We start from the raw sequence: 13,095 nt of genomic DNA on the forward strand, positions 1-13,095 counted from the left end.
AGCAATCAGTGTAATTGAAGTGCAATCTCTTCGGGCTGAATAGGAAGAGGAGACAATTCAATGTGCATTGGTGACTTTAGAGAGCAAAAGTTACCCCACATCTTAATTGGTCCCAATTATTTTCATGTGACAATAGTGGTGTGTGTCTGTGTGGCCTTAATGAAAGGTTAAGATTTCTGTTCGGAGTAATGAAGCTGTGCCATGGAGCTTATGAAGCCGTCTGGACCACTGATGTCATTTTCCCTCTGCTGCAGTTAAGGGGCAAATGGTGGTCTTTGGTGCCTTTTTCACAGAACCTATTTACGTCTGATTGAAGTAGTCATTTACACAAGATGGTCCTGAATAATTAAGTTCACCTTTATGATATACACAATTATATTGCAATAACAATATGTATCGGAGGCTGAATTTTCTCCTGCCATTCTGTGAAACTTTTTCCAAGGAATATCAGAGCATCTGCATTGTTTTGTTATTATGCAGGTTCTATGGCAGTGCCCTCGCTGGGCAATTACACATGCACAGTAGGAGGGTAATCACGACAGCCGTAGACTACAAAGAGAGCAGTCAAATTGATGTTGGTACGGGATAATGTAAATAACCCTGACAGCAGAAACATGAAGCCACCGAGTGTTTCTGATCATGTGTTTGCACAGAGAAAGAAATTATTCATGGGAAAATTCTCATGGAAAAGCGCATGAATAATAGTCCTGTATGCACTGTATATTTTTTGAGCAAGATGTATTTAATGCAATTCTCTTGTCAACAATCAAGACAAATATAAGTGATATGTGTTGGTCTAAAATAATTGAGCAAGTGTGGTTATTTTTGGCTGTACCATTAACAATTAGAAAAGGAACGCTCTGTCACTTTGTGGATAAGAAACCTGCCAGACATTTAACCCTGTTTTCCTTTCTGTGTCTAGGACTCTGAGATTTTGAACACTGCCGTCCTGACTGGAAAGACGGTGGCAGTCCCAGTAAAGGTGGTGACCATTGGAATAGACACCTCCGTTACGGACGTCTCAGAAGCGGTCAAGTGTCGCTCAACAGACGAAGATGTGGTCAAGGTCAGTTAGATCATCTTCAGGAGGAGGAAAAAGGCCTGGCATGAATTCACAATTCTGTTACAGCATGCAACAAATCAGGCATAACATAATGACCACTGTCATGACCTGGTTCAAGTGAGCACAACAACGGTTATGGTTAACCCATTCACACAGTCCAAGTTCTTGGGTGGCTCAGTTACAACCAAATTGTTGTATAAGATGGATGAAGATCTAGTCACTGCATGTTCAAGAACCAAGTCACTTGGACTAAATCCAGTACTCGCCTGGACAGCTTCCCTAGTTGCCAACATGAGCCACAGGAGTGTGTCTACCCAGTCCTTCCCCATTTCCAAAACATGGGCATGCAACATTGATTTTAACATTTCACGGAAATGCCCTTGCACACCCTGGCTTGGTGCATAGTACACAGATGCACAGTTAGGCTTCGCTCCTCATAGGTATAAACAGGTCATACAGCAGCTGGGAGTGAAGTTGGAACCTTGAACAATTTGTGCTACTTGTGGAACACCAAATCTTGTAGTAGTATCTTGTAGTCTGGCACATTACAGGTAGTAAATATGCACAACCAGACTTGGACAAAGGCGTAGGTCCCACACTGTCTACAATCAAATGCTTAGGCCAGCCAGAAGTTCTGGCCTAATAACCCAATTTGGTTTACCACTTGGCATGTGCGACACGACTTGACATGACATGTCACACTTTAACCGAGGCCAAAAGATATAATGCAGGACACGGTCATAAGTTTTCTCTATCCTCAAATGTCCACACCTGTCGTGCTCTGTCTGCAACACCGCATCACAGAATGTACTTGTGACCACCACCTGAAAAACTGCTTCCCCCACAAAGTCGCCACTGCAGGGCACCCATTTACCTACGAGCGGGTCCTCCTGAACAAAGTAGCCATGTGCAGCATCCCTAATCTTGCCCAAAGGCAACACTTCATTCCACAAACCAGACAGGGATGAATCGGCCTTCTGCCTTGCCACCCACTCTTCCCTGTTAACACATGGAGGCAGATCAGGCAATGAAACCATGTGATCAGCAAGCACCATACCTTGACCTTTTCCCAACTCAAAGGGGTCAGAATCAGATATAACACATCTCTGTGCCCTGGTCACTGCACAGACTGGATAAATCTCAGGTACTCCCTGCTCACTCTCACATCTCAAGTTATAGAGCATAGCAAAACTGGAGCATTCAGTGACAATTGCTGCTTCATCTTGGACTTTAATAGTGGACACTTCCAACGTCCATCCCCACAGCAGTAATTGCATACCTTGACAGCCTCAGCTTGTCCTGTAAATACAGGCTTAGGCGAGGGTCCTAGTTTTGAAAACTTCACACTGCCACCGCACCTACTTTTCCAATCTCCACCTGAATACATCTGTGGAAAACTTACTTTATGTGTCAACACAAATTATCAGCTGCTTTAAGGGGGACCAACAAAATATTGAGTCATAATGTTATGCCTGATCAGTGTACATGCATGTTTAGACATGTTGGTATGTTTATAGTTCCAAAATTCTCAGTTGATTAGATAGAAAAGGGTGAATTCTCTGTGAATATTAGTGCAGATAAAAGTATGTTTATATTACAGAGGAAAGGGTTAACTACATATATGTGTATATAATGACATATTGGATGCACATAGTTTCATGTGGTGGAGCTTTGCAGAACCTACAGTAAGTATTAGATGAGAAGATCTTCTATATTTAGCACTTCTGTATAGATCCTGCAGACAGGATAAACAAACACTGGCAAACAGCATGAAAGAGTGTGTTTGATATGCAGGAACTACTGACAAGTTCCCTTTTATTTTTTATAGCCCCTTTCAAACCCAGGGCACAATGCGCAAGAGAGCGAAAAGTCCTTTGCAGTGTTATAAGTTGAGGCGTGGTATCAGTTTATTTACCCTGCAAACAAAACATGTCACCCTCCTTCAGAATCCCAATTATCCGGTTTGTTTTTCTGGTTAAGTGGCAGAGATGTTACTCCATGCAAAGATAGAGCACACTGGCGTGCCAAGGGCTACCTTCCCACCATCATTCCTGTTATAACACTGGATGAAGCAAACAAAAGCCACGATGAGAGAAGGTAAAAAAAAACTAGAGGAGAATATTTTGCCACACTGATCCACTAACAATGTCTGATACGTGACTTAGGGATAGCTGGGTGTCTTTTACCAGTCATTTAGGCAGACAAGGATGTTAGGGTTAGGGTTTTAAAACACTGACATAAAGCATTTCAGTGTCTTCATCCTCTGTTCTTACTCCTGCTACCTCGTGGGGGGCGCTTTTATAATCGTAGCCTGTGATCATGTGTGTAAACATGACTAATTTATCTCATTTTGACCTGGGGAATAAGCAAAAAATAAACACTGTGTGACATTTAACCTGAAAAATGAATCGCTGTGCGCATTAAACGTGGCACATTAAATGAAATACCCCAGATCACAGACTTTTTCTTTTAACCTCTTTGGAGATTTGTCTTATTTACGCTAATTGTGTCTGACGTGTGTAGGCAGAAATGAAGCTGTGCCATTGTTATTCTTCACTCACATTTCGCTCTTTCTGGATAAACATTTTGACATTTTGGTTTAGGGCTAGTGCATATAGCTGGGTTCATTGTATGGTCTGTTTGTATGGAAGGAGTGCAGTTTAAGAAAGCACACGCAAATGGAGGAAAAACAATGGCTACAGAAAGGAAAGGCAAGTAGCGCAGACACAGGAAATATTTCCAGAGAATCCCAAGAAGAAATAAAAAGGGCTGGAATAAATATTAAAATATTACTATTTCCTATAGTCTGCAAATGAATTCTATCATTTGAGATAATTTGCATTGGCAGGTTACATTTCAGCCACTTTTTAACACAGCAGATGCATAAGCATCAGCAACACATCAGCTAGCTTGTCCCAGCCAGTTTCGTCATTTTTTGGACACATTTTAGTTGTTGTTTGTGCTACTCTTATCGCGTAAATGTACGTGTTTGCTGGTACTGTAAGTGCTTGCGATGAGTTTCTGTATTTGGTTGTGTAATTGCAGCGCGCGCGTTGTCGACCTTTTCTTCATTTGCGTTTCCTGCTGTAGGCCTGCTCAGCTATAAGACTCAGCTGTAATCAATGTTTTTGTATTAATAATGCATCACATGAATACTTGTCAAAGGGATCGCTAGTGATGCACCCACAACGACTCATCACCCAATTCTTCAATTACCCTCGGATCTATGCAGCATTTCATCATCTTTTCCAGTCAATACTTTATGCTGCAAGCCTGCAGATCTCCGCTTCCATATTTTGACATCTAACTATTGTTTCAGATTTTGAAGTGGCTTTGTGTGATTTAGGAACAGTCACAGCAGCGCAAACACATTACCCAGTTGTGTATTCCTGAGTTTCCAGGGAAAATATTCTCATTAGCCTGTGAAGTAAAGTGATTTTATGAGTGAGCTCTTACAAATATGCAATATGCAATAACATGTAAGTATATATTCCTTGTAACGTCTGTTTACACTTGGCCCCTCTCCACTTTATCCACTTTATTCATATGGCCACCTTCACACCCTCTATGGTCTGGAAAGTTTCAAGGAAGTTTTCCGTATCCGAACGCCTGTTGTCATGGAGCGTGACTGTTAGCATATTGTATGTACAGATCTTCCCACTGATTTGAAGTGAGTAGTGTGGCTTGTGCAGACTAGTCTGGGTGGCTTAATTGCTTCTGTCAAGACGGCTCTGTGTACAGGCCGTAGACAGACTCACCCCACCTTCATGCTACAAATTCCCATCGCTCATATCTGCCGTGGATTGTATCTGTCTGGTGAGTTGTTAATTTCCTGGGGTAGATCCAGAGACAGCCCTAATGTCCTCTGTAAGTATTCTCCCGTTAGCTGCCTAATGTGTCTGATTAATGTGGCAGAGGATCCTCCTGGACGTTTATGATGCTCTGTGAAGCTGAATGACGGAGAGTGTGTAATTCATAGAGACAATCCCGCCCTCTGCCTGCTGCAACACGCGTTCAGCGAGGGTGGGGGTGTCAGAGGGCTTAAATGGACCGCTGATTAAATAGGAACGTCCTTTTATGTTTAAATATTGATTTCAGGCTATGTTGGCCAATAGGACAGCCCGGCGGGAAGGTATAAGGATGTCTGGGTAATGTGTCGGGATGGTTGGTTGTCAGCAGCCGTGTTTTCCCTAATTGTTTCTGCTTAGATTGTTGGGGAATAGATCGAAATGCCAGTAGGCATTTAATTCCCCTGCCATGAGATATACCATAGCAGAGCGGTATGTTAATAAATACCGCACTCATTTGCAAATGATTTCACTACTAGAAATTAGGTAAACTTCATCAGCTTTTTATGAATGTGCCCAGAATAGAAGACTGATAAGACAGACGTTTTTTTTTTTCTTTTTCTTTTTCTTTTTGTCAGCAGCATTTGCTCTATTGATCAGTCATATCAGCACTAGATATAGTCAATGAGCCTCCCATGGAGCCCAGTCAAGTGTTAAATAGCCTGCAACCCAGCGCTTGTGCAGATAGGTTAAGAAAAGTCAGAGATGAAGGGCCCCGTCAAAGGCACTTCAGTCTCAGTAGGCTGAAAATGTAGTGAGCGAAAAAGAGGCGACCAATGAGGGCTGATAAGGAGCAGGGACTCCTCAGACGTCTTTATCAGTCCAAACACACTCCCACACTGGGAGCCCTGGTGGAGTCCAATCTGCTCCGTGGCTGAGTGTAGCCAGGGGAGGGACGTCGCCCTTGTAAAAGTGTTCGAAAGCTTCATTAAGCAACTCCGCCAGTCTCGGTCACATAGCGGCGTAGCGCAGCACGAGGGTGCACGCGAGGTGTTGCTTCGTGCGCGGCTTATTGTCTGAAATAGAAGTAATATCCATTGATCCTGCATATGTCCACTTGAAAATGCAGGGCTTGTGCAATCCTTGACAGAAGTTCTCTGATGATTGTCTGTAGCCCTGAAGGATGCCCTGCAAAAAGTACAGTTATATTTAAATTAAAATCCATTTTGTTTTGCTAAATAATCGTTGTATTTTGTTAGTGTCAAACAATAAGAAATCTGTTGTTTATTCTTCTGCTGTGACAGTGCTGCGCACATTTGTTTTCTCATAAAAGTATTCAGCTAGAAGTTCTCGTCATGTTGAGCTGATTGGTGCCTCTTTGTTTGTACTGAATTATTTAATAATTAGTTCAATGTAGTCTTTTTGAGGGGGGTACAATCCTGGGACACAGAGAAGTGAAGGAAAGGGAACAGAACCATGCAGCCAGAAAACTGAAGTGAATAATTGGTGCCTACAACTTGCCTTTAATCAATATTTTCTAGTGGGAAATTCCTTTCTGTGTGGAGCTTGCATGTTCTCCCTGTGTCTGTTTGGCTTTTCTGCAGGTGTTCAATCTTCCTCCCAAAGTACAAAGACAAGCATGCTAGGTTAATTACTGACTCTAAATTGATTGTAAGCATGCGCATGAGTGTAAATGGTTGTTTGTCTGCAGACTGTACCCCGTCTGTGTTCTGTTGCCAAATGCTAGTCCCCTCTACAGGTTACTTAAAATTTCAAAAAGATCTCAGACTGTGCAACTGGATTTGTGGCAGAATTAGGAAACTTAATTATAATTATTACCGATGAAACTTGCACCACATCTTTTCTTTAATGTGTTCAGTTTGCTGTATTTCTAGATATGTAAGCAAAATAAATACGTTGGGTGATATCTAATGTCCAGCCAACATCCCAATACATGCATCCACTGGTTCTCTAAGAATGGCACTGGTTCAGCCACCAAGTTCTCTGGTGCAGAATGTAAAATCATTGCGGCAAATCTCCACGTATCTGCTTTTATTTGCACAAAGCAGTCAGTTTTAGTTTCTAAAGTATTAGAGACTGCCGGCTTCATGCCGGCTGGATGTGCAGTGCAAGGGGCTCACACAAAGCACAGAACAGAATCTGTCATTCACAAAGTTTTCTTCCCAGTCACTGAGGATACCCTGCCACAGCTTCATGATGAATGGTTGTTTATGGTTTTATCTCACTGTGGAGAAATAACTTGGAAGTAGGAGGGAGAAAAAAAAAAGATATTTCCCCAGACCATCTAATTCCATCTGGTGGAATGGATCAATAGGATTGACAAAATGCCTGGAAAAAAAAATAAAAAAAAATCTTGCATCTGCGTTTAAGATGTGCTGATTAATTGCCTCTGTAAGCGTGAGTGTGTGGTGTGTGTGTGTGTGTCTGCTGACAAAGACCATCTTATCCCTCTTAGTACAGTGTTTGCCTTTTCTGTATGTTGAATGAAGCTAGTGCTTGCGGAGCCGTATCGCAGACATTGATCAGTCAGTATGGGTAAAGAAGGATGCACGGGAGCCTTTACAGAGAGTGAATCAAGGCAACATGGAGTTGCGCCTTTCGACGGCACAGATCGGCCCACTCATTCTTTTCGTAAAGTAATTTATAAAACAGATGGCTGAGTTTGGTCATTTTGTCATGAGACAACTGCTCTCCTCTTACTCGTGTCCTTCTGTTGGTTCTTCTTCTAGCTGCAGGCTGAACGATAATAAAACAGCAGACCACGACCTGTTTTCCCTCAGGTTCAAAGATGTCCTCGCTGCCCTCCTCCCTGTTTTCCTGACTGTGGAGCAGATAGAGGACCTTTCATCTTGTTCAAAGCAGTTACAGGAATGCTATATCAGTGGAGAGCACAGAAGTTTAAAGCCTTTTAATCAACTGGAGCAGCCAGGCCCGCATGCTACACTGTACAGCATATTGCACTGTGTAATTCTCTGTGTAGTCATCTAGTGCGACTGTCAGAAGAGCTCAACCTAAATGCTTTCTTTCTTAATCCTTCCCTCTCCTCCCATGCAGGTGTCTGACAGGTGCGACTATGTTTTTGTGAATGGCAAGGAGATGAAGGGCAAGGTGAATATGAAGGTGAACTTCACCTACGGATACCTGAGTGCTCAGCTGGAGCTCAGCGTGTGGATCCCTCGCCTGCCCCTGCAGATTGAGGTGTCAGACACCGAGCTGAGCCAGATCAAAGGGTGGAGGGTACCCATCATGGCCGCCAGTCAGAGGTACAGTCAGCACCTTCAATGTACTCGGTGATCAAACTGTCTCAAAGATGTCTCTAGATTATAGAAGAATAACAAGAAGAATAACAACGTCTCTTGTACGTTTGGAATACACTGCAGGAAAATAATAGATCATTTGTTCTACTAATTGGAAGGTTATAAGTTGACTTACATGACATTTACACATTTTCTCACTTCAGTTAGCGTCATCTGCAGTGCAGTTTAACCCTGGCATACTATTAGGTATTAACCCTTTAAGACCTGAACATTCGCCTGCACATAAAAAAACACTTGATTCATACCTTGATGATGTTTCATTTAACCCTTTCAAGCCTGAACAGGTCGCGGGCAATCTGTTAAAGCATGCGGTATTTGAATTACCGTAACTCACCAATGGACAAAATTCATTACAGTAATGATGACGCACCATTGCTGTCGGCTGGAGGTTGGGGAGCAACCAAGGTCGCGTGGAAGACAGAATTGTTTGAAGCACAACTTCCCAGTGTTCAGCCACACTTTGAATATTGTCATTTGCACAAACCATTGTGAGTTACGGTAATTCAATTAAGGCGTGCTTTAACAGATTGCCCGCAAGTAGTTACACTAATTCTGTAACTACACTTATACTGTATTAAGAATCTCTTGCACTTTTATTACTCACAGTATATTTTTCCTGAGTTGTATCAAACAACTCATCAAGGTATGCAACTTTTAATTTGAGTAGATATGAGTTTCATTTATAAATGCAGATTTCTTCTAATTCTGTAACTGTAGTGTTGTGCTTCGAGTTTTTTTCCCCTTGGCTTTATGTAGAGGCTCACAATTCCGTTGTCCGCATTAGCAGCACAGCCACCTTGGTTTAAGAGAATAAAAAATGGCCTTTTACTCCAAGTGACGTATTTGATTTCAGTCATGGCCAAGATAAGATAATGATGCGACGTGTGACCGAACACCACTCCACCTGTCCCTTCCTGACTTCAGTCCTACTGACAGTTCTTGGCTGATAACAAAATGGCTGACCTATGCAATACAGCTTGTCATTCCAACTGGCTTACGGTGGCCAGCCATTGTGCCTTTTAGTTGTCAGTAGGACAGAACATTATTAGAGCTGTCTGGAGGTCAGACCTTTCCCTTGGGACCTCATCACTGGCAGCACCCCTGCCAAGGCTGCTGTGCAGCGCTATTCTGCAACTGTTGAAATCTGTCAATTGATGAAGGAGCTATCAGCCTACCTGCAGTAATTACTTTTAGAAAGCGTTGCAGTTGAACTTGGAGTCATCCCACACACCAGTGTGGCTACTCTAATTATCCCCGCTCCCCTCTTATTTTGAGTGACAGAGGAACAGCATTCAACTAATGCCATGGCTAGTTGGGGATGTTGCTCCACTAGCTGTGCGCTGGTGTACTTTTATCAGCAGGGACAGCCAAGCCGTGTTGTCACGCTGACACCAACACCACTGCTGACGGCCTGCAGAGAGCTCCATTTTTTTTAATGTCTTCCACCCACCTTTGTTTATCAGGGGCTAACAGGCATGACCTTGCAAAGTAGCACCATGCTTGTTGGTAAGAATGGATGCTGGTCCACTGTCCGGAAGCCCACAAGGAATTAAGCCAATAGGGCGACAACAGCATGTGGCGGGACCTTTACTGGTCAGACTGGGAAGTTGCAGTCATGCTGCGGGGAGAGGAAGAAATGACAAATAAAGAGACATCAAGTCTGTTAGTGAGATAGCTGTTAAAAAAAGAAAAAACTCAAATCGGTTTTGACTGACACCGCCTGTATGGCTCACCTCTTGCCTCCCTAAGCCCTGTCAAAACAGGGACAAGATAAGCCTTCGCAGACAGTGTAGGCATAGCTCTCAGGCATACACCACCCCATACTTTCAAGATATGTATATTGAGAATCCCTCCCCCTCCCCATTTAATACTGTATTAAGAATCTCTTGCACTTTTATTACTCACAGTATATTTTTTTCTGAGTTGTATCAAACAAAGAGCTGTATTAAAAACCCTACAAGACGCAAATAATAAAAAAACAATCACGCATTGTCAGATGGAGCTACGTCTGTATATATAGAAACGCTGCCTATTTCTGTCCAAATGACCTCCCTCGTGTTATTGTTGCAGAAAATAAAGTGCCGCAAAATGCCAAAACAAATACAGCACGCGATCCACGGGGCACAACAAAAATAAGCATGACACACACATTAATATGCAGCATCTCCTCTGAAGTCAGAGCCGGGCTTTAAAGTGAATGAAGCGGAAAGAGAAATTGCTTTGTGAAGCAGGTTGTTCTCAGCACTCGCAGTGTGATTTGTTTATTAGATTAACCTTAGATTAGATTTTGAGCTGGCTGCACAGGCATTGGCATATCAGATTTATACTGGAGTTAAAATGGTGGGACTTCACTATCAACTTGTTTACCCCTGAACAGTGGCGTTTTCTCCTGGAGGCCAAGGGAAGACATGTTTCATGTCTCTGTAGCTGCCATTAAGTTAAAACACTCCTTTTAATGGTTTCGGCAGTTTTTCTGCACTTCTCCACTGTCATCTCTTCCTTACTTCTCTTCTCTACTTACTGAACTGAACACTGGTGTGGGCCAAACTGGTGAAATTCAGGAAGCAACTCAGTGTCCAGTGCGTCACATGTGGCGTTAACAACTGACAACCGTTGTATTGAAGCTACAATGCGGCTTGCTAATGGCTAACCTCCACTGTAGAAAAGCCTCCACTGGTATTCTGTGAAGCACCCATGTACGTATTGTGTGAAAGGGGACACACACACACACACATGTTGGACTCTGTCATGTTCTGTTGTTAGCGATTTATGCTGCTATTTGCACATTTCAAATAATAACCCCCTTGTGGAAAAAAGTAAAAACACAATCCCCAAAACAGCTAACTTCACACGCCGCTCCATGGTTGCCGTTTGTATTCAGCGCTGCTGACTATTTATTTCTTTAGACCGACCGTGGGAGATCCTTCTACATCGTCCAATCAACAAGCGCCTCTTTCAACCACGTGACGTTGCTCAGAAAGTTTGGTGTGCTTCAGAAATTGCAGCGTGAAACCAAATGATAAATGAAAAAAAAGTCCTTTTGGGCTGGTTTGAAAATGTCCTTAGATAAAATCTGACGGCAGACTAATTAGAACTAAACTAGAACTTCGTACAGAGAGGAAGAAAGGTTTTTCAACTTTTAATGTGGAGAATTGCATGTGCACTGAGTGGTTGGCTGGTGGTGCCAATCTTCAGTGGTTATTTTGCTGCAACACACTCTTCCCCCTACCCCCACCCCCTAAAAGCCTATAGATTAGAGTTTTTGTCTCACTTGGCTTCCTCAAATAAAATCCCAACGTCACGCTACTGCACCTGAATCCATTACACCTGACAATTCAAAGATGTGCTCATAAATGTGGATTCAATGTATATGTCAGACCATGCTCTGTAACAACTTAACATCCGTTACTTCATTTGCCATGAATATCAAGTACCAAATACAGTCAAAGACACGTGCTAAATGACTCAGAATGATTTAAACAAATCATTTGAATGCGGCAAACTGCACTGAAATAATAAGATGGTGACTAAAATCATTGGTAAGTGGTTTTCATCTGCATATGATAAGTGAATGAGTGGAGGGATAGATCCATGCATTTGATGAAACTAAAAATATGACTGTACAGAAATAAACTCCCACCTTTTTGTGGGAATGTGATACCAAGTAATGCTCAGTCAAAACTAATCTAATGTTCCAAACTTTTCTAATTGGGTCAAAGCGCTTTAAAAGTATCACTTTTAAAACACAGTGTCAGCAAAGTTATGCAAAGGACAAACAGAAGATGTGATCAATAAACAACCTTTCGTCTTGTACATCTTTTACCTTGGACAGATCATACACGATTGATTCTCTTACATCGCCCAAAACTGCAGTTTCCCAAAACTACAATTGATTTGTCCTTATTGTTGAGTGTCTTTCATTTCCAATCCTCTTGAACAGGTGCAGTCACATCCTTCACCGAACAAACAGACTGGCATGTTTACAGAGCAGATATTAAGCTGCTTTCCCCACCACATTCTTACTTTTACATTTAACACTTGAGATCGTTTCTATCTTTTCATACTGTTTTGAAACGAGAGACTTTGAGAAAAAGGCGATGTCACACACTGCGCAGTAATCAGACCATTTCAGTCAGTTTCAAAAGTCCAAATTCAAAAACCACTCATCACTCGTACTTTCTTACTTTTTTTTTTTTACTTCTTACTTACAATATTCAGTGGTGATTACTTTCCTCTATTGATAGCAGTCATTGGGTTACATGTGAAAATATCAAAGAAAAACTTCCTTAAAAACGTCCTTAACTTCAAATCTTTCTGCGCTCTTGGCTTTACTGTGGAGCATGTGGCGCGCTAACATCTTTATTCCTAGGGCTTCACATGCCGGCAGATTTCTCAGGGGCTTCAGACAGAAAGGGGCAAACAGGGTGGATAATCACAAGAGATTAATTTGTTTTCTTTTCCCCCTTATCACTATCGCAAACTTTTCTCATAAGCGTGTGTGCGAGAGAGGAGGAGAAGGAAGAGGAAGAACAAATGGCATTGATTAGATGGAAAGGTGGATTTAAGTCTTCAGAGCTGTATTAGTATTAGTGGTAGTTGTGTTGACAAAGCGCTTTCGTGTAAGTATCCCAGACGTGCCCCAGTCTAAGACTAAAGAACTGTAACAGCATTTATTCTCCCAGATCAACTGTTCAAACATTGGTTTCTCAATATCTCAGGGTGCTTCATTGGTTGTTTTTTTTGTTTGTTTGTTTTTTTTTTACAGAGATATTTGTTGAAGCACAAATAAAAAAAAAAAGCACTTACCGGCAAAATCTAATGATGTTGCTGCTGCATTGTAACCATTTAAAGCTAGTTTGTCATACTCAGACCAATTTTCCTAGTGAGAAAGAGTTGTGCCTCTGTT

General features: G+C 42.1%; 1 protein-coding gene across 1 annotated transcript in view; it reads left to right on the forward strand.

Moving 5' to 3' along the window:
- si:dkeyp-14d3.1 (transmembrane protein 132C) overlaps window positions 1-13,095 on the forward strand; it is a 120,039-nt gene that overhangs the window by 100,228 nt on the left and 6,716 nt on the right. The window contains exons 5-6 of the mRNA XM_047590935.1: window positions 923-1,066; window positions 7,927-8,135. Coding sequence (XP_047446891.1) covers window positions 923-1,066; window positions 7,927-8,135 — 353 coding nt within the window. The remainder of the gene's footprint in view (window positions 1-922; window positions 1,067-7,926; window positions 8,136-13,095) is intronic.

This window comes from Mugil cephalus, chromosome 8 (assembly GCF_022458985.1).
Source record: "Mugil cephalus isolate CIBA_MC_2020 chromosome 8, CIBA_Mcephalus_1.1, whole genome shotgun sequence".
Classification (NCBI taxonomy): Eukaryota; Metazoa; Chordata; class Actinopteri; order Mugiliformes; family Mugilidae; genus Mugil; species Mugil cephalus.